At 39.6% G+C, this 26,513-nt stretch overlaps 1 protein-coding gene across 1 annotated transcript; it reads left to right on the top strand.

Annotated features, from left to right (window-relative positions):
* Positions 1-21,564: 21,564 nt before the first annotated feature.
* LOC142174501 (uncharacterized) lies at positions 21,565-21,903 on the top strand. Its single transcript, XM_075240307.1, has one exon. The coding sequence runs from the start codon at positions 21,565-21,567 to the stop codon at positions 21,901-21,903; it is 339 nt and encodes a 112-aa protein (XP_075096408.1).
* Positions 21,904-26,513: the final 4,610 nt, after the last annotated feature.

Genomic DNA, 26,513 nt, shown 5'->3' with positions numbered 1-26,513 from the left:
AGCTTTGGCAATCAGGCGCCCACCTAGAGAATAAGAGAATACATTTCAAGTTGAAGCATCAGGCTCCCACCTTTAAAACAAGGGAATACAGTTCAAGTTTTAGCAATCAGGCGCCAACCTTAAAAACAAGGGAATACAATTCAATGATGGAAATCGGGCACCACCGTGCGAACAAGGGAATACATTTCAACTTGAAGCATCAGGCGCACACCTGGAAAACAAGGGAATACAATTCATGTCTTGACAATCATGCGCCCACCTGGAAAACAAGGGAATACAGTTCAAGTTTTGGCAATCAGGCGCCCACCTGGAGAACAAGGGAATACATTTCAAGTTGAAGCATCATGCGCCCACCTGGAAAATAAGAGAATACAGTTTAAGTTTTAAGAATCAGGAGCACACCTGGAGAACAAGGGAATACATTTCAAGTTGAAGGATCAAGCGCCCGGCTAGAAAACAAGGTAATACAGTTCTAGGTTTAGCAATCAGGTGCCCACCTGGAAAACAAGGGAATACATTTCAAGCTTTGGCAATCAGGCGCCCACCTGGAGAACCCATGAATATTGTTCAAGTTTTGGTAATCAGGTGCCCACCTAGTGAACAAGGGAATACAGTTCAAGTTTTGGCAATCAGGCGCCCACCTTGAAAATAAGGGAATACAGTTCAATGATGGCAATCGGGCGCCCACCTAGAGAACAAAGGAATACATTTCAAGTTGAAGCATCAGACGCACGCCTAGAAAACAAGGGAATACAATTCATGTTTTGACAATCATGCGCCCACCTGGAAAACAAGGGAATACAGTTTAAGTTTTAGGAATCAGGCGCCCACGAGGAGAACAAGGGAATACATTTCAAGTTGAAGCATCAGGCGCCCACCTAGAAAACAAGGGAATACAGTTCAAGTTTTGGCAATCAGGCGCCAACCTTAAAAACAAGGGAATACAATTCAATGATGGAAATCGGGCACCACCGTGCGAACAAGGGAATACATTTCAACTTGAAGCATCAAGCGCACACCTGGAAAACAAGGGAATACAATTCATGTCTTGACAATCATGCGCCCACCTGGAAAACAAGGGAATATAGTTCAAGTTTTGGCAATCAGGCGCCTACCTGGAGAACAAGGGAATACATTTCAAGTTGAAGCAACATGCGCCCACCTGGAAAATAAGGGAATACAGTTTAAGTTTTAAGAATCAGGAGCACACCTGGAGAACAAGGGAATACATTTCAAGTTGAAAGATCAAGCGCCCGGCTAGAAAACAAGGGAATACAGTTCTAGCTTTAGCAATCAGGTGCCCACCTGGAAAACAAGGGAATACATTTCAAGCTTTGGCAATCAGGCGCCCACCTGGATAACCCATGAATACTGTTCATGTTTTGGTAATCAGGTGCCCACCTAGTAAATAAGGGAATACAGTTCAAGTTTTGGCAATCAGGCGCCCACCTTGAAAACAAGGGAATACAGTTCAATGATGGCAATCGGGCTCCTACCTAGAGAACAAGGGAATACATTTCAAGTTGAAGCATCAGACGCACACCTAGAAAACAAGGGAATACAATTCATGTTTTGACAATCATGTGCCCATCTTGAAAATAAGGGAATACAGTTTAAGTTTTAGGAATCAGGCGCCCACGAGGAGAACACGGGAATACATTTCAAGTTGAAGCATCAAGCGCCCACCTAGAAAACAAGGGAATACAGTTCAAGTTTTGTTAATTAGGTGCCCAACTGGAGAACAAGGGAATACAGTTCAAGTTTTGGCAATCAGGCGCCCACCTTAAAAACAAGGGAATACAATTCAATGATGGTAATCGGGCGCCCACCGTGAGAACAAGGGAATACAATTCATGTTTTGACAATCGTGCGCCCACCTAGAAAACAAGGGAATACAGTTCAAGTTTTGGCAATCAGGCGCCTACCTGAAGAACAAGGGAATACATTTCAAGTTGAAGCATCAGGCGCCCACCTGGAAAACAAGGGAATACAGTTTATGTTTTGGGAATCAGGCGCCCACCTGGAGAACAAGGGAATACATTTCAAGTTGAAGCATCTGGCGCCCACCTAGAAAACAAGGGAATATAGTTCAAGTTTTATCAATCAGGTGCCCACCTGGAAAACAAGTGAATATTGTTCAAGCTTTGGCAATCAGGCGCCCACCTAGAGAATAAGAGAATCCATTTCAAGTTGAAGCATCAGGCGCCCACCTTTAAAACAAGGGAATACAGTTCAAGTTTTGGAAATCAGGCGCCAACCTTAAAAATAAGGGAATACAATTCAATGATGGAAATCGGGCACCACCGTGCGAACAAGGGAATACATTTCAACTTGAAGCATCAGTCGCACACCTGGAAAACAAGGGAATAAAATTCATGTCTTTACAATCATGCGCCCACCTGGAAAACAAGGGAATACAGTTCAAGTTTTGGCAATCAGGCGCCTACCTGGAGAACAAGGGAATACATTTCAAGTTGAAGCATCATGCGCCCACCTGGAAAATAAGGGAATACAGTTTAAGTTTTAAGAATTAGGAGCACACCTGAAGAACAAAGGAATACATTTCAAGTTGAAGGATCAAGCGCCCGGCTAGAAAACAAGGGAATACAGTTCTAGGTTTAGCAATCAAGTGCCCACCTTGAAAACAAGGGAATACATTTCAAGCTTTGGCAATCAGGCGCCCACCTGGAGAATAAGAGAATACATTTCAAGTTGAAGCATCAGGCGCCCACCTGGAAAACAAGGGAATACATTTCAAATTTTGGCAATCAGGCGCCTACCTAAAGAACAAGGGAATACATTTCAAGTTGAAGCATCAGGCGCCCACCTGGAAAACAAGGGAATACAGTTTATGTTTTAAGAATCAGGAGTCCACCTGGCGAACAAGGGAATACATTTCAAGTTGAAGCATCAGGCGCCCGGTTAGAAAATAAGGGAATACAGTTCAAGGTTTAGCAATCAGGTGCCAACCTGGAAAATAAGATAATACATTTCAAGATTTGGCAATCAGGCACCCACCTGGAGAATAAGAGAATACATTTCAAGTTGAAGCATCAGGCGCCTACCTGGAAAACAAGCGAATACAATTCAAGTCTTGGCAATCAGGTGCCCACCTGGAAAATAAGGGAATAAAGTTCAAGCTTTGGCAATCAGGCACCCACCTGGAGAACAAGGAAATATATTTCAAGTTGAAGCATCATGTGCCCACCTGGATAATATGGGAATATAGTTCAAGGTTTGGAAATCAGGCACCCACCTAGATAATAAGGGAATACAGTTCAAGTTGAAGCTAGCAGGTGCCCACCTGGATAACAACGGAATACATTTCATGTTTTGGCAGCAGGCGTCCACTTGGAAAATAAGGGAATACAGATCGAGTTTTGGCAATCAGGCGCCCACCTAGAGAACAAGGGAATATAGTTCAAGTTTTGGCAATCAGGCACCCATATGGAGAACAAGGAATACAGTTCAAGTTTTGGTAATCAGGCGCCCACCTGGAGAGCAGGGTAATAAAGTTCAAGTTTTTGTAATCAGGCGCCTACCTGGAGTACAAGGGAATACAGTTCATGTTTCGGCAATCAGGCGCCCACCTGGAGAACAAGAGAATACATTTTATGTTTTGGCAATCATGTTCCCACCTGGAGAACAATGGAGTACTATTCAAGTTTTGGAAATCAAGCGCCGACCTGGAAAATAAGGGAATACAGTTCATGTTTTTGGCAATCAGGCACCCACCTAGAGAACATGGGAATACAGTTCAAGTTTTGGGAATCAGGCACCCACCTGGAGAACAAAGGAATATGGTTCAAGTTTGGGCCATTAGTCGCCCACCTGGAGAACAAGAGAATACGGTTCAAGTTTCGACAATCAGGAGCCCACCTGGAGAATAAGGGAATACAGTTCAAGTTTTAGCAATCAGGCGCCCACCTGGAGAACAAGGGGATATAGTTCAAGTTTTGGTAATCGGGCACCCACCTTGAGACCAAGGTAATACAGTTCAAGTTTTTGTAATCAGGCGCCCACCTGGAGAACAAGGGAATACAGTTCAAGTTTTGGCAATCAGGTGCCCACCTGGAGAACAAGAGAAATACAGTTCAAGTTTTGGCAATCAAGCGCCCACCTGAAGAACAAGGTAATACAGTTCAAGTTTTGGCAATCAGGTGCCCACCTGGAGAACAATGGAGTACTATTCAAATTTTTGCAATCAGGTGCCCGCCTGGAGAATAAGGGAATACAGTTCAAGTTTTTGTCAATCAGGCACCCACCTGGAGAACAAGGGAATACATTTCACGTTTTGGCGATCAGACACCCACCTGAAGAACAAGGGAATACGGTTCAAGTTTGGGCAATCAAGTGCCCACCTAGAGAACAAGAGAATACGTTTCATGTTTTTGCAATAAGGCGCCCACCTGTAGAACAAGGGAATAAAGTTCAAGCTTTGGCAATTAGGCGCCCACTTGGAAAACGAGGGAACACAGTTCAAGTTTTGGTAATCAGGCTCCCACCTGGAGAGCAGGGTAATACAGTTCAAGTTTTGGCAATCAGGCGCCCACCTGGATAACAAGGGAATATAGTTCAAGTTACGGCAATCAGGTGCCCACTTGGAGAACAAGGGAATACAGTTCAAGTTTTGGTAATCAGGCGCCCACCTAGAGAACAAGGGAATATAGTGCGGCAATCAGGCTCCTACCTGGAGAACAATGGAGTACTATTCATGTTTTGACAATCAGGCGCCCACCTGGAGAATAAGGGAAACCAGTTCAAGTTTTTGGCAATCAAGACCGCCTAGACAACAAGGGAATACAGATCAAGTTTTGGCAATCAGGCTCCCACTTGGACAACAAGGGAATACGGTTCAAGATTGGGCAATCAGGCGCCCACGTAGAGAACAAGAGAATACAATTCATGTTTTGGCAATAAGGCGCCCTCCTGGAGAAAACGGGAATAAAGTTCAAATTTTGGCAATCAGGTGCCCATCTGGAGAACAAGGGAATACAGTTCAAGTTTCGGCAATCAGGCGCCCACCCGGAAAACAAGGGAATACAGTTCAAGTTTTGGCAATCAGGCACCCATATGGAGAACAAGGAATACAGTTCAAGTTTTGGTAATCAGGAGCCCACTTGGAGAGCAAGGAAATAAATTTCAAATTTTTGTAATGAGGCGCCCACCTGGAGTACAAGGGAATACAGTTCATGTTTTGGCAATCATGTGCCCACCTGGAGAACAATGGAGTACTATTCAAGTTTTGGCAATCAGGCGCCGACCTGGAAAATAAGGGAATGTAGTTCAAGTTTTTGGCAATCAGGCACCCACCTGGAGAACATGGGAATACAGTTCAAGTTTTGGGAATCAGCGCCCACCTGGAGAACAAAAGAATATGGTTCAAGTTTGGGGCATCAGGCGCCCACCTAGAGAACAAGAGAATACGGTTCAAGTTTTGACAATCAGGAGCCCACCTGAAGAACAAGGGAACATAGTTCATGTTTTTGTAATGTGGCGCCTACATGGAGAACAAAGGAATACAGTTCAAGTTTTGGTAATCTGGCGCCCACCTGGATAACAAGGGAATAAACTTCAAGTTTGGACAATCAGGCACCCACCTAGAGAACAAGGGAATACAGTTCAAGTTTTGGCAATCAGGCGCCCACCTGGAGAACAATGGAATATAGTTCAAGTTTTGGTAATCGGGCGCCCACCTGGAGACCAAGGTAATACAGTTCAAGCTTTTGTAATCAGGCGCCCACCGGAGAACAAGGGAATACAGTTCATGTTTTTGCAATCAGGTGCCCACCTGGAGAACAAGGAATACAGTTCAAGTTTTGGCAATCAGGCGCCCACCTGGAGATCAAGGGAATACAGTTCAAGTTTTGGCAATCAGGTGCCCACCTGGAGAACAATGGAGTACTATTCAAGTTTTGGCAATCAGGCGCCCGCCTGGAGAATAAGGGAATACAGTTCAAGTTTTTGTCAATCAGGCACCCACCTGGAGAACAAGGGAATACATTTCAAGTTTTGGCGATCAGACGCCCACCTGAAGAACAAGGGAATACGGTTCAAGTTTGGGCAATCATGCGCCCACCTGGAGAACAAGAGAATATGGTTAATATTTTGGCAATAAGGCGCCCACCTGTATAACAAGGGAATAAAGTTCAAGTTTTGGCAATCAGGCGCCCACCTGGAAAACGAGGGAACACAATTCAAGTTTTGGTAATCAGGCCCCCACCTGAAGAGCAGGGTAATACAGTTCACGTTTTGGCAATCAGGCGCCCACCTGGATAACAAGGGAATACAGTTCAAGTTACGGCAATTAGGTGCCCACTTGGAGAACAAGGGAATACAGTTCAAGTTTTGGCATCAGGCGCACACCTAGAGAACAAGGGAATACAGTGCGGCAATCAGGCGCCTACCTGGAGAACAATGGAGTACTATTCATGTTTTGGCAATCAGGCTCCCACCTGGAGAATAAGGGAATACAATTCAAGTTTTTGGCAATCAGGCCCCCACTTGGAGAACAAGGGAATACGGTTCAAGATTGGGCAATCAGGCGCCCACTTGGAGAACAAGATAATACAGTTCATGTTTTGGCAATAAGGCGCCCACCTGGAGAAAAAGGGAATAAAGTTCAAGTTTTGGCAATCAGGTGCCCATCTGGAGAACAAGGGAATACAGTTCAAGTTCCGGCAATCTGGCGCCCACCCGGAAAACAAGGGAATGCAGTTCAAGTTTCAGTAATTAGGCACCCACCCGGAAAACAAGGGAATATAGTTCAAGTTTTGGTAATGTGGGGCCCACCTGAATAACATGGGAATACAGTTCAAGTTTCGGCAATCAGGCGCCCGCCCAGAAAACAAGGGAATACAGTTCATGTTTCGACAATCAGGCGCCTACTATGAGAACAAGGGAATACAGTTCATGTTTTGGGAATCAGGCGCCCACATGGAGAACAAAGGAATACGGTTCAAGTTCGGGCCATCAGGCGCCCACCTGGAGAACAAGAGAATACGGTTCATGTTTTGGAAATAACGCGCCCACCTGGAGAACAAGGGAATACAATTCAAGTTTTGGCAATCAGGCGCCCACCTGGAGAACAAGGGAATATAGTTCATGTTTCGGCAATCAGGCGCCCACATGGAGAACAAGGGAACATAGTTCATGATTTTGTAATGTGGCTCCCACATAGAGAAAAAGGGAATACAATTCAAGTTTTTGTAATCTGGCTCCCACCTGGATAACAAATGAATACAGTTCAAGTTTTGGTAATTCGGTGCCCACCTAGTGAACAAGGGAATGCAGTTCAAGTTTTGGCAATCAGGCGCCCACCTTGAAAACAAGGGAATACAGTTCAATGATGGCAATCGGGTGCCCACCTAGAGAACAAGGGAATACATTTCAAGTTGAAGCATCAGACGCACACCTAGAAAACAAGGGAATACAATTCATGTTTTGACAATCAAGCGCCCACCTGGAAAACAAGGGAACATAGTTTAAGTTTTAGGAATCAGGCGCCCACCTGGAGAACAAGGGAATACAAATCATGTTTTGGCAATCAGGTGCCCACCTGGAGAATAAGAGAATACATTTCAAGCTTTGGCAATCAGGCGCCCACCTGGAGAATAAGAGAATACATTTCAAGTTGAAGCATCGGCGCCTGGCTAGAAAACAAGGGAATACAGTTCAAGGTTTAGCAATCAGGTGCCCACCTGGAAAACAAGGGAATACATTTCAAGCTTTGGCAATCAGGCGCCCACCTAGAGAATAAGAGAATACATTTGAAGTTGAAGCATCAGGCGCCTACCTAAAAACAAAGGGAATACATTTCAAGTTGAAGCATCAGGCGCCCACCTGGAAAATAAGGGAATACAGTTTAAGTTTTAAGAATCAGGAGCACACCTGGAGAACAAGGAAAAACATTTCAAGCTTTGGCAATCAGGCGCCCACCTGGAGAATAAGAGGATACATTTCAAGTTGAAGCATCAGGCGCCCACCTGGAAAACAAGGTATACATTTCACGTTTTGGCAATCAGGCGCCTACCTAAAGAACAAGTGAATACATTTCAAGTTGAAGGATCAGCCGCCCACCTGGAAAACAAGGGAATACAGTCTAAGTATTAAGAATCAGGACCCCACCTGAAGAACAAGGGAATACATTTCAAGTTGATGCATCAGGCGCCCGGCAGGAAAACAAGGGAATACAATTCAATCTTTGGCTATCAGGCGCCCACCTGGAGAATAAGAGAATACATTTCAAGCTTTGGCAATCAGGCGCCCACCTGGAGAATAAGAGAATACATTTCAAGTTGAAGCATCAGGCGTCCACCTAGAGAACAAGGGAATACATTTCACGTTTTGGCAATCAGGCGCCCACCTGAAAAATAAGGGAATAAAGTTCAAGCTTTGGCAATCAGGCGCCCACCTGGAGAACAAGGGAATACATTTCAAGTTGAAGTATCAGGCGCCCACCTGGAAAACAAGGGAATTCAGTTTAAGTTTTAAGAATCAGGAGCACACCTGGAGAACAAGGGAATACATTTCAAGTTGAAGCATCAGGCGCCGGCTAGAAAACAAGGGAATACAGTTCAAGGTTTAGCAACCCACTCCACGCGTTCGCGATCAATAATGCCTTCACCTTATGCGATCGCAACTCAATCATCGTGAATGCGAAGAACAAACTGGACTGCCCCTCAAAAGCTACTACGCGATCGCGAAGAGTAAAAACTCTGCAACAGCTGAACTCCAAAATCTGCAACTCTCCAAGGCATGAAATGGTCCGATCGACCATCCGAAACTCACCCGAGGCCCCCGGGACCTCCACCAAAGGCATTAACATACCCCAAAACCTCATTCAAACTTGTTCTGATCTTCAAAACAGCTCAAACAATATCAAATCAAACTAAACACATTGGATTCAACCCAAACTTTCTAAAAATCTTCTGAATTCCGCTTTTGATAAAAATCCAACCAAACCACGTCCGAATGACCTGAAATTTTGCACACACATCCCAAATGACACAACGGGACTACTAAAACTCTCAGAATTCCATTCTGACCCCTATATAAAAATCTCGCCAACCAACCGGAAATTGCCAAAATATCAACTTCGCCAATTCAAGCCTAAATCTACTCCGGACCTCCAAAACTCATTACGATCGTGCTCCTAAGTCCCAAATCACCTCCCGAAGCTATCCGAACCGTCAGAACTCACATCTGATCCCTCTAACACATAAGTCATCCTCCGGTAGACTTTTCCAACTAAGGCTTCCTCAAAAGAGACTAAGTGTCTCAAACCTTACCAAAATCATTTCGGATTCGATTCGACCAACCCGATACCACATAACACGGATAAACAAAGCATAATAAAGAAAAAATGAGAAAAACATAGTGGTAACTCATGAGACGACTGGTCGGGTCGTCACATCATCCTATAAAAATAATATGTTTGATTAAATGTGATAATTAAGATTAAAAAACTCAAAAGTACATAGAGTAACAATTATAAATATTATACCGTATTGATCTTGATAACTAAGTCACCATACGATGATTCATTAATAGTTTATAATAATGATTCTTTCATGTCAAATTATTTATCCAAAGTTTTATTTTAATAATATTAATTTTATTTTAGAAAATCGTGTACTACATAATTCAGCATTCATGTGCATGTGGGAAACCCAATATTTAAAAGTTAAATTACTTAAATATTATATTTAATAATATAAAATAAAATAAATCTATAACCTAAAAAATTATTAAGATTATTTGTCAAGGATATAATGTTTCAAATTAAAAGTTATCATTTAGATTATTTACCAAAGGATGCTTGAACTCGCCCTGCCACCAAAGATCATCATTTGCTTTAGATATAATGAGATGGGCTTTAAATCGAATTAACCTAAATAGCCGTCCATCCAAAATATAAATTAAATTAGCAGGTAGATATATAATATATGTATAATCCATGTATAATGTATATATAATTTTTATAAACTGGCTAAAAAAATAAAATGCAAATACAATCGGCTATTTGCGTAAAGATCTCTTTTTCCATTGTGAATTTTACATTGCCAAAGAAATAATCTGCAAAATACATGAAGGTTAGGATATCATAATTCATTTGACTATGCAGAAGCATATTTTTTTCAATTGCTTTAAAAAAGTATAGCTTTTTAGAGTGTATCCAATCCAACACACACATAAATATATAGAGAGAGAGGGGGATATACATTGTAGATTCAATGCAAAAAAAATTATAACATATAAAGATGACCCATGGAATTTTCTTGCAAGAAATACAAGTAAACTTTTTAACTAATATTGCAACACGTCCTTGCCGTAGCATCAAAAATGTTGATTACAAGGAAAGGTAAAACACTCATAATTTTTATAATTATTTCTCCACGACTTAATAAGATATTTATGTATATTTTTGTAAGGATGAAGATTTTATGAAGATGGTTTATTGAGAAGAACATTATTAATTGTGATGACCCAAAAGGTCATCTCGTGCTTTAAAACCCAATTCGGGATTTCGAGGCCATCAAAATCTCATTTTACTTCTCCTCGATTTGCGTACGCAGTCTGGGCATGTTTCTAGAAAGCCTTTAAGTGAAAATTTGAGAAAATACTAAGTTTTGCCTTTAAAATTGATTTAAGTTGACTTCAGTCAATATTTTGAGTAAACGGACCCGGACCCGTGTCTTGATGGTCCCGGAGAATCCGTAATAAAATATGGGAGTTAACGCATATGCCCGGAATAAAATTCCGAGGTCCCTACCCCGATAAATGAATTTTTGAAGAAAATTATTAAACTGAAAATATAATAATTTTTGGAAATCGAATAATGTTTGATCTTGTTGGTATCGGGCACGTATTTTAGTTTCGGAGCCCGGTACAGGTTTAATATGGTATTTAAGTCATGTTTGTGAAATTTGGTGAGAAACAGAGTTTAAATAATGTGATTCGGACCCTCAGTTGTGAAAAATAAAAACTTTAATTGTTCTTGAGAATTTCATTAATTTTGATGCTAAATTCGTAGTTATAGGTGTTATTTTGGCTATTTGATCGCACAAGCAAGTTCGTATGATGTTTTAAGACTTGTGTGCATGTTTGGTTTGAAGCCCCGAGGACTCGGGTGCGTTCTGGATAGGCTACGGAGTGTTTTGAAACTTAAGAAAATTGCCGGTATGCTTCAGGTCTGCAGACTTCGCATTTGCAATGCCTGGATCGCAAATGTGAGCATCACATTTGCGAAGTAGCTTCGCATTTGCGATTAGTAGGAATGGGAGGGGACCTTCCCAATTGCGAAGCTCTGGATCGCATTTGCGATAGAAACAGGTCGCATTTACGAACAAGTGTTCGCATTTGCAATGATAGCAGGTCCTGGACATTCTTCGCATTTGCGGGTTCGCATTTGCGAACTCCTTATCGCAAATGCGATATCTGCAACTGTTCAAAAATGATTTTAGACGGGATATTTTATTCATTTCTCAAATTTTCAAACCCTAAACTTCAAGAGGTGATTTTCCAAAGACCCTTTCTTCCCCAAATCATAGGTAAATGATTCTTAACTTATTTCTTTCAATCTATTTCATCTTTTTACAAAATTTCATCTTAGAATCGAGGGTTTTTCATGGTGGAATTGGGTGTTTTTGGGTAGAACTTAGAAATTTCGAAATTTAGGGATTTAGACCTCAAATTGAGGTCGGATTCCAAAATCAATTGTACATTCGGACTCGGGGGTGAATGAGTAATCGGGGTTTGGTCCGAACTTTGAGTTTTGACCAAGCGGGCCCGGGGTCGGTTTTTGACTTTTTCAAAAAAATATTGGGAAACTTGTAATTATGCATTGGAATTGATTTTTTAGCGATAATTGATATTTAAATTAATTATGACTAGATACGAGTGGATTGGAGGTGGAACCGAGAGGTAAAGCGGTAATTGAGGCTTGATTTTGACCGTGGAATCGAGGTAAGTGTTGTGGTTAACCTTAGCTTGAGGGATTAGGTGTTGCTGCCTTATTTTCTACTTGTGTAGTTGTTGAGTACGTTGTATAGGTGAGGTGACAAGTATCTATACGTTGGTGTCGGTTCATCGCATGCGAGTGAACCTTATACTTGTGACTATTGTGTTTCTTTATACATACTTCTCATGTTTAAACTGGTTATTCTTCATGTTAAACAAGTCTTATTATGTTTTCCTGGTATTGGACATTTGTGAGCATTGACTCAAGTTGAGATTTATATTGTGAAGTTAAATGTTGAAACGAGGTTGTTTATTGATGATTCCCTTGTTGGATTGTTGTTGTTTCTGTTGTTTGGGTAAAGAAGAGTGTAAAGCACGAAGGGTGATGTCGTGCAATGTTGAGTGAATGATAAAGCACGAAGGGTAATGTCGTGCCATATTCTATGAGTGTTGATGCACGAAGGGTGATATTGTGCCGTATTCTGATATTGATAATGCACGGAAGGTGATGTCGTGCCATGATTATGAGAGAGTTAATGCACGAAGGGTGATGTCGTGTCGTTTCTATTGTTTCTTATGGTAAGGCGAGAGTAAAAGCACTAAGGGTGACGTCTTGCACGTGGTTGTTGTGTTATTATATTCGTTGGTTCAAAGTATGATATTCATTGTATTTTTGTACTGTACTATTTTCAGAATATTCATAGTCCCCTAAGCATGTTTTCCCCCTTTCCGTTATTATCTGTTATTATCTGTTAAATTTCCGTTATTGTTATTTCTCTCATATATGATTTAACTGCACAAGTTCATGTTATTTCTCGTGTTCTAGCCTCGTCACTACTTCGCCGAGATTAGGCTTGTCACTTACCAGTACATGGGGTCGTTGTACTGATACTGCACTCTACACTTTCTGTGCGGATCCCAGTATTGGACCGCACTGATCAGAGTTTGGGTTGCTTCCTTCAGTCTACAAGAGAGACCCAAGGTAGATCTGTCGGTGTTCGCAGACCCTGGAGTCCCCTTCCCTCTAGATATTTCCCGTCTCTTTTCATTTCGAGAAAAATGTATTTCTTTTAAACCAGTGTTTGTAGAAAGTTCTTAGAAGTTCGTGGATTGTGACACCAGATCTTTTAGGTAGTTACATATTCGTATTTTAAACTGTTATAAAATTTTTGCACATCATATTTTTATAATTTAAATTATTGCTAATCACTGTTTGGGTAATGATTAATGTGTTAGAACTGTATCTGTTGGCTTTCCTAGCATTCTAAGAGTTAGGCGCCATCACGATCCCGACGGTGGAAAATCCCGTTCGTGACATTAATTGAGGGAGTTATAATCCAAATAACACCTTTTTGTAGACAATTTTACGATTCATTTTAAGAAGCAAGAATATGTAATTGAGGTTATGATTACAAACAATATAAATGTTGGACGTGAAGTTTTCCTGGATGCAAAAATACCTTTTGGCATTTGATATAACAGTGATTACCATTCATTTGCTCGCTAAATTTTCACACTTGGTGCTTTAGAAGCACCACAAAACTTCACTAATGTACTTACTCTATGTCTTGCAAGATAGCGAGCATATTCCAACAAAATACTATTTTGAGAGCAAAAGGCGGGTAGTTTATTTCAAATTAACAAGCTGAGTGGCATTATAGAAACTATTAATCATGAACCCACGTCATAAAGCAAGAAGGTTTCACATTTCTCGATAAATCATCTCCTTCTGAGAAATGTGAAACCTTCTTGCTTTATAATAAAGTATTGGCTTATTAGGACAGTGGAAGGGAACACACAACAAAAAAATCGTTTTAAAGGGAGTATTAGGTTAGATGCACTTAATTACATGATGATTGCCATAAAATAAAATAAATAAAAGAATCACATACATCTAACTAAACTTTAATTGTTTATCTTCGTAAAATCAAAAAATATACAATCTTTTTGACATGGGTAAACAAGTAATGATCCATATTGATCATTCGCATAAACTTATATTTTATTTTTTTTGTATAATATTTTACTCAAATCATTGTTCTAATAATATTGATATTGTTTTAAAAAATTATTTCTTACATGATTTGGAATACACGTGCAACGCACGTGCCGAGAAACTAGTATATTATTAAAAGTGAAAAACCCTTAAGTCAAAGTTAATTTACCAAAATACCCTTTTAAATAATTTAAATACATTACATATAAAATAATTACACAAAACTTCTAAATTTACTTGAAAAAATGTGATCATATTAGTATCTAATGTTCAACCTAATTTCTAACTAACAGGTGGCTATTGTTTAAATAATTAGTCTATAGTATATCCTAATAAGGTAATTAATTAAATAGACATATAAACAAATTACACAAAACTTCTAAATTTACTTGAAAAAATGTGATCATATTAGTATCTAACGTTCAACCTAATTTCTAACTAACAGGTGGCTATTGTTTAAATAATTAGTCTATAGTATATCCTAATAAGGTAATTAATTAAATAGTGTTAATTAGTGTCTATTTGATAAAAGCCACCTGTTTGGAACGATTTTAAGTGCATGTTTTACGGTTTGGAAGAATAGCCACCCTTTCAAGAACCAAGCTTTAGAACACACCGCTTCAGAAGCAAAATTATATTATCTCTTGATGCCATGAATTTTCAGTATGGTGTATATAATTTATATAAATACTACTTATAAAGGTTTTAACTTCAATACCACACAAGTAGGGTAATTTGTGTGGTGTCCAATTTTTCGCTTAAACTGATTATGAAAGGATCTGGTTCTTCTATGTGTTCCTTAACCTACTATTGCAGGAATAGTAAATGCGGAAAGTAAAGAACACAAGTATTTTACGTGGAAAATACCTGGCTCAAAAGTTGAAAAAAACACGACCTACTTCCCAGTAAGATTTTCTCAAACTCTCCACTAACTCACTGAGCCAAAAAACTGCATTTACAAAATACTTTTGTAAACCTAGGACTGACTCTAATCCCATTATAGCAAACAATCTCTAATTGTTGCGACAACTTCAAGTTAACTCTAACTTGAATATTTTGAGTACCTATTACAATTGCCTCTAGATAAAGCTGAAAGGTACAATATGAATACACCTACTACAATTGAACTAGAATAAAAGACAGACACTTGGAGCTGGTTCTTCTATCTGGTTCATGTAGCTTCAAGTTTGCACACTTGAATCACACACGAACTGCTTGCAAAATGCCTTGCTATTTTGATCTCCATTCTTGTTTAACTTCTGCGTTTGTGCATTACCTGTAAAATGAGAGCATCCTGCAATATATAGAGTTAGTAGATGGAGAAATAACTAGAGTTCTAATGCTACTCTTCTTTGGTGGAAGAGTTCTAGTTGAACTCAACTTCTAACTCCTCCCTATCTTGGACAGTGTTCTCTATGAATAAGGAGTTCTTCTTCTATCAATTATGCAACCTTTTCGATCACGAGATATCAAATATACCAAGTTAAGCTTATTTCATTTGTGTGCATCCCACATGCTCGGATCTATTCGTTTCTATGCACACAAGGGATGGACCTGGTTCATGTCTGCGCTTCCTTTGTCATTCTTCAAAATTAACCTTCACATGGGCCAACAAATTCCCCCTTTTTGATGATAACAAACATTGTGCTTTTCATAAGCTTTGCCTTGTTTCAACTTAGCTCAATATCTACACAATATTAGAAATATTTTTCTTTTTTATTACTTATCATCAAGGACCAAGTACATTAGGTTATAAATATCACTGTTCAAAGTATAAAGCACAACCTTTCCCCCCCCCCCCTTTTGGCATCATCGAAGAGTTGCATAAAAAATGTGAGATAACTAGATTTTAAATTTACTCATGGCCACTGGGGCTACTTCAAATGCAAACATGGATTAATCATCATAGATCAAGCTAAGAATTTCAACCATCAAAGAAATATAAGCAAATAATTAGAGCAAAAAATGTGAATTTTATTGATGATTGATAAGATTCTACCACAAAGCATAAGAAGAAATAAAAATAAAGAAAAAATGAGCAAAAGAAACAAAAAGTCCTGAACTGGGTCACTGGTTGATCTACATTAGGCTAGGAGGCTTAAGGCTGGGAAGAAATAGGTGCTTGGTTTTAGGCTTGGAGGAGTTTCAGCATATCTTGAAGGATGCCATTATTCTTCTAATTTTCTCTTGCCAGCTCAGTTCTAAGAGCATCTCTCTCAGTCAACCTCTTCTTTAGCCTCTCAATCTCAGCATCCTTAGTCCCACTCTCCTGCACTAAGGCTCTGACCTTGCTATTGACTGGTCCTTTCTTTGATGAACCAGGTTCATTAGGAGTGGCATGGACCTCATAGTCACAAACAATCAGAGTTTTTGCCCAAAGTGATCTTTGCTTGTAGCCAATTCCCACATCTTCAGAGGCACCTTAAAATGTGCAAGCACAACTGTGAGAATGAAGCCATAGGGAATGGCATGAGACTTGGTCCCACTTATAACCCTATCAAGAAGCTGGATTAGAAATCCAGGCCAATTAATCTGTCTCCCACTATTCAAACACTCCATGAGGACCAAGTCCATGAAGCTTGCAATGTGCCTCCTTTCCTGCCTTGGCAGAATGCATTTGTTGACGAATTCAAACAACACTTTGTGGGGTGGCGTCATCTCTCTCTTGTACACAGCCTTAGGCTCAATTTCCTCCTTATTGTCATCGAAATTTCTGGGAATGGCAAGAGGAGTAGGAAGATTGTCTAGGCTTGGCCACTTAAGCTTTTGGTACTCATTGAACCCCTCAGCAGGTATACCTATAATTTCATCCAACTCCTTCACATTGAAAGAGATTTGCACCCCTCTCACCAAGAAGGTAACACGTCCATCCTTCACTGCAGCATTTGCCATAAATTTAACTATTTCACTCCTGTCCAACCTGTCATCCATCTGAAGGATCATGTCCTTCCAGCCTTGCAATTCCAATTTCTCCAACAGCAGCACCATTCCTTCCTCCTCCAAATCCCTGAGGAGTCTACCCTTTAGAATTGTCCTCTTGCCAAACTTGGCTATCTTGTCTTTCTCGGTATCTGAATCATCTTCATCTTCCTCTCCACTATATTCTTCTTCCTTAGCAATTTTTACCTTTTTAGTTTTCACTACAGACCTGGTCCTTTTTGCCAGGGTGGATGGTTCAACAGATGTTGACTTAGAAGTAGACTTCTTAGTGGAAGTCTTAGCTTTCTTGGGTTTGGGAGTCTGAACCTCCACCTCTTCATTGACATCTTTATCTTGATAGACCAGGTCCACATCATCAATGTCAACAGGCTCACCCCCATTCTTCTTCCCTTTTTCAACATTTTTCATTTCGTTTTCTTCTAAGGCTCTTTGCAAGTCTGCCTCATTCTACTTTAGCTGACTCCTTGTGGATCTTCCTTTTGTGGGAGGAATTTCAACAGTGTTAGAAGGGGCAGCTTCCTTTTCTTGTTAGCCCTAGTAGTGCCAGGGGTTTTAGCCATGGAAGTTCTCTTCTTCTTTGGGTTGTAGCTCTCACTCGCTTTCTTCAATAGGTCCACGAGGGTTTCTTCTACTGATGAACCAGGTTCATCTACATTTTTCCCAATTTTAACCAGCCCTTCAGCGGCTTCGCTAGACCCACTTAGCCCTGTTTTCTTCACACTTTCCTCCATTGTACCAGATTTTGCTCCACAAATAGCCATTATCCCTATATCAGGAGTGGGTGAAGAATCAACAACTCTTTTACCCGTTCCTCTTTCTTCACCACGAGCACCCTCACTCTCTTTTTCTTTTTCCTTTTTTAATCACCAATCCTTCTGGAATCAAAAGATTCTACATCAACAATAGACCCAACCATAATAAACATGTTGTCTAGATTCTTAGCCAACTCAGAAATTACTTCAATAGTAGTATTTGGGCCAGAGGTTACCTCTTCTAAATCAAAAGACCCAGTTTCTTCCCCCTTAGTAGAAGACTTGAAGGATTCTTCAGAGTTCTTGGGTTCTTGGGCTTGGCTAGCTTTTAATTGAGCGTCTAATTTCTATGATTATTCCTTCCCAGCCACTTTCTTGCGAGCAAACATCTTAACTCTTCTTTTCTTACATTAAGGAGTGGTTGAAGATTAGGTGCATGGTGGGGGTGTGCCGGGGTTGTCATAAAGGTTAGTCATTGCTATGCTTGGTTCTGAAATAAAAGAGAGGTAGATTGAAATTTGGAGAATGAAAGACGATGGAGAGTATTTCGACAGCCTGAAAAGTGTGGAGTGAAGATAGAGATGACAATGATGATCAATTTAAAGAGGGGTAATTAATAGGTAACGGCAAGCTTTTCAGACTCTTAAAAGTCTAATAAAACTAAATGTCAGCTTCGAAAAGACATTGGGGTCTATCCCTAATATCTAGGTGGTTTAATTCGGTTGGGAGTCTTTGAATGGAACTGGTTCACTTATAACAAATAAGTTCAAAAGAACTTCAGAATTTGTTAGGACTCTGCTCATGATCCAAATATTATTATTTCAAATTATCTAGAGTGTAGAAGACATACTGTGTTATCTTAATGAACCAGGTTCTTCACTGGTAATTCTTTTGTGTAAGTCTAAATTTGCCAAAATAGAGAAAATATCATTAGAGATTAATGAGTCATTTTAACATATGGCACACGAGTATACTATTGAAAGTATGATATTGAGCAAGATCTTTACTTATGTACAAGATTGTATAGATTTTCTAACCAAATTCTTTTTCTTTTTTTTTCTTTTTTTTTTGTCGTTTAACCTTGAGCTGGACCTTTTAGGTGATATTAATCATCCCTAATTCCAACATGTTCCTCTCAAAGTGATCTCTATTTAAGGCTTTTTTGAAGATATCAGTCATTTGCTTGTCAGTAGCACAAAACTCCACAGTAATCAAGCATTTCTCATAGTTGTCCCTCAAAAAATGGTGCCTAACATCTATGTGCTTAGTTCTGTTATGATAAACCGGGTTCTTTGTCATACTAATGGCACTAGTGTTATTAAAAAATATAGGGATGCAACCAACATCAATTCCAAAGTCCAATAATTGTTGTTTGATCCACAGCAATTTAGCACAACATGAAGCAGCAGCAACATACTCAGCTTCAACAGTAGATAAGGACACTGAATTTTGCTTTTTGGCAGCCCGTGACACAAGACATGAACCAAGATGCTCTTCCTATCCACAATGAAATCTGCATAATCAGCATCGGCATATCCCACCAGGTTAAAGTCACTACCTCTTGGATACCAAAGACAAAGTTCATAGGTGCCTTTCAAGTATCTCAATATTATCTTGACAGAAGTCAAGTGAGACTCCTTTTAATTTGCCTAAAATCGAGCACAAAGACCTACACTGAAAACAATGTTAGGTCAGCTAACAGTGAGATATAAAAGAGAACCAATCATTCCCCTATACAACTTCTGATCAACAGATGAACCAGGTTCATCTATATCCAATTTTGTGGCTATTATTATAGGAGTATCGATTTCTTTTGATTCTTCCATTAAACATTTTAAGCAACTCTTTCACATAATTATATTGATGGATCATAGTTCCATTTGAGTTTTGTGTAATTTGTAATCCTAAAAAGAAATTAAGCTCACCCATCATACTCATTTCAAATTCACTCCCCATTAGTTTAGCAAATTCCTTACTTAGTTTATCTATAGTTGATCCAAATATTATATCATCAACGTATATCTGCACTACTTGGAGGTTTTTACCTTTTCGTTAAAGAATAAAGTGTTATCAATTTTACCTCTCTTGTAGCCATGTTCAAGCAGGAATTTAGATAATCTTTCATACCGTGCTCTAGGAGCCTGCTTGATCCCAAAGAGTGCCTTGTCAAGTTTGTACACATGATCAGGACACTCCTTGCTTTCAAACCTTGGATGTTGCTTGACAAACACTTCTTCCTTTAAATAGAAGAAGGCACTCTTGACATCCATATGGTGAAGAGTGAATACCATGTAAGCAGCAAAGGCTATGAGGAGTCTTATTGCTTCCAACCATACAACTGGAGCAAAGGTCTCATCATAATCCATGCCCTACTCTTGGCTATATTCTTGAACCACCAATATTGCGTTGTTCCTTGTAACTGGTCCATCTTCATCAAGTTTGTTTTTGAAGACCCATTTTGTGCCAATTACTGATCCGTCCTTGAGTCTTAGTACCAGATGCTAAACTTGACTCATTTCAAACTGGTTGAGTTCATGTTGCATTGCATGTACCCAGTTTGTATCCTGTAAAGCCTCAATAACATTTTTAGGTTCAATAAGAGATAAGAAAGCATCAAAAGCACAAAGATTCTTTAATGAAGATCTGGTTTTAATTCCAGAGATTGTATCACGACCCAAATCGGAGGGCCATAACAGGCACTCGGTGCCTTACCCAACCGAGTACCAATGTAATGTATCTTTCTTATCATACCATCATGGGTAATTGGGCCGGAAAGGCCGTCATGATATAACCAAAATAAAACATAAGGCAATACTTGACATAGGACGACCCAACATGTAATACAAACTTATACATGATGGGTTTTCAATATCTTAGCTTTATATTTTGATGATCTCACAAACTTACAGTCAAGAACTAGATAGGGAACCTGACACACTTGGTATACATTTCTAATCAACGAACTCCAGCTAATGAGAACTGCTGCAACCTTAGAAGATAGAGAACCAACACAGGGACCTGATCCCTTGTGTTTCCCTGATAGCAGTACGAAAGTCAACTGTGTACAGCTGGAAAGTGACTGCCACATAAACAATGCATACAGTGCAGCGGAGTTCTGCAATCACTTGTCCTTTGACCACCAAGTGCTTACATCATTTAAGTGATGTCATTCAAGGTGTATTAACAAAAGTATTACAACAAAACATCACTTGAATACTTGAGAATTCTCTTCAAGCATTCAAGCCTTCTAAGATAGAAAATTCAGTTCTCAAGTGCCTCAAAAACAAAGTTTAATGCTACTATGGACCAGTTCCTAAATCTAGTATTTTGTTGTCCTTAGTTGAATTGTAACTTTGTAATTGTTCATCATTGTAATTTCTAAATTGCTTAGCTAGAAGCATTTCTTAGGAATCCCTTTGTAAAACCATAAATCCTTTGTGTTTGTGTCGTGACTAGAGCTAGTTATGAGTTGAAGTCTTTGTAATAGGTGTATTGTAAAGTGGCTTGTAATAGGTGTATTCCAAGTTAGTGAGGGATTAAGAGTTTAATTCCTAGATCGCATAGGTTGTAATCTAAAAGTTGCTCATAGTGAAGTTGAAATCCTACCAATGTAGGTCGTGGTTTTTTATCTCCTTGAGCGGGGATGTTTTCACGTAAAACTCCCTGTCTGATTTACTTACTGTTTTATTAGTATTCTCAGTGGAAACTCATAGAGGACCTGGTACTCTATAGTTTGGTGGACTCATATAAAATATCAATTGGTATCAGAGTGGGTACCTCCTATCAAGCTTACACCTTGGACGGATCTTTATGGCTGCTCCACCAAATTTTGAAGAAGGTCAGTCTACGTATACACCACCCAGGTTCAATGGGCAATACTATGGATGGTAGAAGATAAGAATGCATGATTTTATCATGGCTGAAGACTCTAAGGTGTGTGACGTCATATATGATGGTCCTTACATCCCAACAAACAATGTCGGAGACCTTCCATTGTCAATGTCAAAGACCAAAAAAGAATACACTGACGCAGACATGAAAGCTATTGAGAAAAATTTTCTTGCCAAGAAAATTTTGGTGTGTGGAATAGGTCCTGATGAATACAATAGGATCTCTGCTTGTGAAATTGCCAAGGAGATATGGGAAGCTTTGCAAACATCACATGAGAGAACCACTCAAGTAAAGCAATCTAAGATTGATATGCTCACCACCGTGTATAAAATCTTTAGGATGAAAGATGGTGAATCTATTTAAGATATGCACACAAGATTCACTTCTATAATAAATGAGCTACACTCACTTGGTGAAATCATTTCTAGGAACAAGCTCATGAGGAAGATCCTTAGTATTCTGCCGAGTTCATGGGAGAGTAAGGTAAATGACATTACTGAAGCAAAGGACCTGTATGAGCTGACCATAGATGAGCTGGTTGGAAATTTGAAAACCAACGAGATAAAGAGGAAGATAGACAGTGAAAGAAGAGAACCAAAGAAGGAAAAGAACCTGGTACTCAAAGTTGAAAGTAATGACTCAAATGAGGAGGAAAGTGACATGGCTTACTTAACCAAAAGGTTTCAGAAGATGGTCAGAAGAAATGTAGGAATACTGAAAAGAGGCAACGCCAGCAGACCAAAGAACTATGACCTCTGCCAAAATTGTGGAAAGAGAGGGAATTTCATCAAAGATTGTCCTCTCAAGAAGCCAGAACACTCCAAATACAACCTTGCTAAAGCAGCAAAGAGGAACCCTGTTCCTGACAAGCAGCTCAAAAGGAAGAGATCTGCTGACAATGTGGTGAAACAGGCTCTTGTAGCATGGGAAGACTCCTCTAGTGAGTCTGAAGAAAGAACTGATGCAGGTGATAGTTCCATGATGGTAGTTGAAAGTGAAGAAAATGAATATGATTCAATATTTGCTTTGATGGCCCAATCAGATAATGATGAAGCTGATGATAACAGTGAGGTAAACTTCAAGGATGTTTAGAGAAATCCGACATCCTACTCCCCTGAGAAACTCATGTCTTTAGCTAGTGTATTAATTGATGCCTATCATTATCAATTTATGCCTATCATAGTCTTGTGAAATATAAAGATGCCTTAACCTCAGAGCTAGGAGAAGCTTAACAAACTAGAGATGATCTGGTAGTGTGTGTAGTTGATCTGAAGAAAACCATAAGTGATTTGGAAAATGAAAAAATTGCTAGCATAAAACACGAAAGAGATGACATGGTGGTTGTAGTCGTTGAATATAAGGAAATCATTGAGAATTCCAATAAAGATAAAGAGGACTTAGTGAAGAGAGTGACTAAAATTGAGGAGGAGAAAGATGATCTCTTGATAGTGATTGCAGACCTGAGAGAAACTATAGAGGGACTAGGAATTGAGTCTAGACCTGCAAATTCTGAGAAAGAAAAGGGGTAGCCAGTGAGGCACACATTAGGCTTGAAAATGAGTTGAAAGCTTTGAAAACTAGCCTGTGTGTTGAAACTGAGAAAAACAAGCATCTCCAAACTGAACTGAAAAGAGTGAAAAATGATCTTGAAAAGCCCCTTAAGTGGACTTCGTCCTTAGAAGCTATTACTTCCATGTATGTTAATAATGGTGAAAATAGGCACGGAATAGGGTTTCAAATGGAGAAAACTCCTTAAATCCCCTATGGCAAGTATGTTACTGTACCGGATAACTGGTTGTGTACTCACTGTGGGAACAATAGGTATTTCAAGGAAAATTGCCAAGCCAGGGTCCAATCTATTCAGAAAAACAAAGTGTTTGCTGAAAAGGTAACTACTAAAAAAAGACCAGGTGCCACCCATAAAAAACGCATGTTACATGCATGGACTAAGAGAGCTCTTAATCATCCTCTTGCCTACTATAAGGGACCCAAACTTATTTGGGTTCCTAAAACTAACTCTTGATTTTCTTGTGCAGGGAACAGTGAAAGGAAGCAGTTAACAATGGTTCATGTATGGTGGATGTTCAAAGCACATGACTGGGAACACCATGGACTTTCTTTCACTAAAATCCATGCAAGAAGGGAATGTATCCTTTGGCAATGGCAAAAAGGGGTACATTCTCGGAGTTGGAAAAGTGGGAAAATCACTCACTTACTCAATTGAGAATGTGTACTATGTTAATGGTCTTAAATACAGCCTCTTGAGTGTTTCTCATATATGTGATAAAAGAAACAAGGTGGAGTTCTTGTCCAAGATATGCACAATTACTAATCTGGTAACTAGTGAAGAGGTACTTGTGGCCAAGAGATACAAGAACATCTATGTTGCTGATTTCGAGTCTATACAAAGTGGTGATCTGAGTTGCCTGAAAGCTGTTGATGATTATGTTGAACTCTGGCACAGAATATTAGGGCACTCAAGCTTTCCTCTTCTGAATAAACTAATTCAGAAGGACCTGGTCCATGGTCTGCCCATGTCAAAGTTCAAAGAACAGAAAGTCTGTGATGTTTGTGCTAGAGGGAAGCATGTGAAGTCCTCATTTAAGTCTAAAAAGGATGTCAGCACCTCAAAGCCACTCGATCTTCTTCATATGGATCTGTACGGCCCTATGAGAGTGCAAAACAGGGGAGGAAAAAGATACATCTTTGTGATAGTGGATGACTACTCCAGATTCACATGGATACTGTTTCTTAGAACAAAAGATGAAACCTTTGAAGTATTTGTAGCCTTTATGAAGAAAATCCAAGTGAATATGAAGTCTAGAGTAGCATGTATTAGATCAGATCATGGAACAGAATTTGACAATGCCAAATTTGATGAGTACTATAATGAAAATGGCATTACCCACAACTTCTCAGCCCCAAGAACTTCCCAGCAAAATGGAGTTGTGGAAATGAAGAATAGAACTCTTGAGGAAATGGCAAGAACAACGTTGATCGACAGTGGGATTGCAAAGAAATTCTAGGCTAAAGTTGTCAACACTGTCTGCTACTTGGTGAATAGGTGCATGATCAGATCTCTCCTAAACAAAACCCCCACATGAGCTACTAAATGAAAGGAAACCCAAGCTTACTCACCTAAGAACATTTGGGTGCAAATGTTATGTTCTCAATAAGGGAAAGGATCAGTTTGGTAAATTTGATGCCAAGAGTGATGAAGGAATCTTTTTGGGGTATTCTTATCAAAGCAAAGCTTACAAGATATACAACAAGTGGACTCAATATGTTGAGGAAAGTATTCATGTAATCTTTGACGAGTCCTATCCCACTTGTGAGAAAATCAACAAGGATGATCAAGATGGGGAGCCCTTACTGGTTCCATGTGAAGTCATCGATATGACAAATGGCAAGGCATACATGATGAGTTAAGTGAAGGAGCCAAGTGGAGACAATGCAACTTCTTCCTCAAGGGAATCAGGTACCTTAATTACAACCACTGAAGATGAAGAAAGAGTGGTTGATACAGTGCAAGGTACTCCACAAGTAGCTGAGAGAAGAACACAAGGGAACCAATTATATATACCTAACTCCTCTACAAAGGAGACTCAGATACCTAACTGGAAACACAAAAGCACTCATCCTTTTGACAACATAATTACCCCTCTAGATTCTGGAGTGCAAACCAGATCAAAATCCAGAAATTCTCTTGCCTTCTCAGCCTTTCTTTCCCAAATAGAACCCAAAAACATCAAGGAAGCCTTGAAGGATGTAGACTGGATTACAGCCATGCAAGATGAGTTGCATCAGTTCGAAAGGAACAATGTATGTCACTTGGTACCTAGACCCTCAATCGAACCACTATAGGAACAAGGTGGGTATTCAGGAATAAGTTTAATGAACATGGAAACACTACAAGGAACAAGGCTTGGCTAGTGGTTCAAGGTTACAATCAGGAGGAAGGAATTGATTATAATGAGACGTTTGCTCCGATTACTCACATGGAAGCTATTAGAATCCTAATTGTTTTTTCATCTCATATGGAATTCACTCTATTCCAAATGGATGTCAAAAGTGCATTTCTGAATGGAATTCTTAAGGAAGAAGTATGTGTAAAACAATCTCCAGGGTTTGAATGTCATGAACACCCTGAACATGTGTTTAAACTGGACAAGGCATTGTATGGGTTGAAGTAGGCTCCTCCAGCTTGGTATGAAAGGCTGTAAAAGTTCCTCTTATAAAACGGCTTTACAAGAGGGAAAATAGTCAATACCTTGTTCTTGAAGAAATGGGAGAGGAACCTGCTCATTGTTCAGGTGTATTTTGATGATATTATTTTTAGGGCAACAACTGATTCACTGTGTGAAGAATGTGCTAAACTCATGGGAAGTGAGTCTGAAATGAGCATGATGGGTGAGTTGAATTTCTTCTTGGGTCTTCAAGTGAAGCAGTCCACAAAGTGTACATTCATTTGCCAGCAGAAATACATCAAGTAGCTCTTGAAGAGGTTTGATATGGAAGCATCAAAAGTGATAGACACTCCCATTGCAATGGCTACTCGACTGGACATGGATGAGTCTGGATCTCCTATGAATCAAACTATGTATAGAGGCATTATTGGGTCTCTTCTCTATCTTACTGCCAACAGACCTGATATTGTCTTTAGTGTGGGGTTTTGTGCAAGGTTTTAGTCGAATCCCAAGGAATCTCATCTGAAGGCTGCTAAAAGAATTTTGAGATATCTTAAGGTAAAACAAGACATGGTCCTGTACTACCCCTCACGTGACAATGTTAATCTTGTTGGGTATGCTGATACTGACTATGCTAGTTATCTTGTAGACAAGAAAAGTACTTCTGGAATGCCTCACTTTCTAGGATCTTGTCTCATTTCATGGGGCACAAGGAAGCAAAACTCAGTGGCTCTTTCAACAGCTGAAGCAGAATATGTAGTTGTAGCTTCTTGTTGTGCTCAACTC

The sequence above is a fragment of the Nicotiana tabacum genome, chromosome 20, assembly GCF_000715075.1.
Source record: "Nicotiana tabacum cultivar K326 chromosome 20, ASM71507v2, whole genome shotgun sequence".
Classification (NCBI taxonomy): domain Eukaryota; kingdom Viridiplantae; phylum Streptophyta; class Magnoliopsida; order Solanales; family Solanaceae; genus Nicotiana; species Nicotiana tabacum.
This window is presented reverse-complemented; position numbering and strand designations above follow the sequence as displayed.

Coding starts and splice junctions, on each gene's coding strand:
- LOC142174501 (XM_075240307.1), top strand. CDS start 21,565: ATGGCTGAAGACTCTAAGGTGTGTGACGTCATATATGATGGTCCTTAC.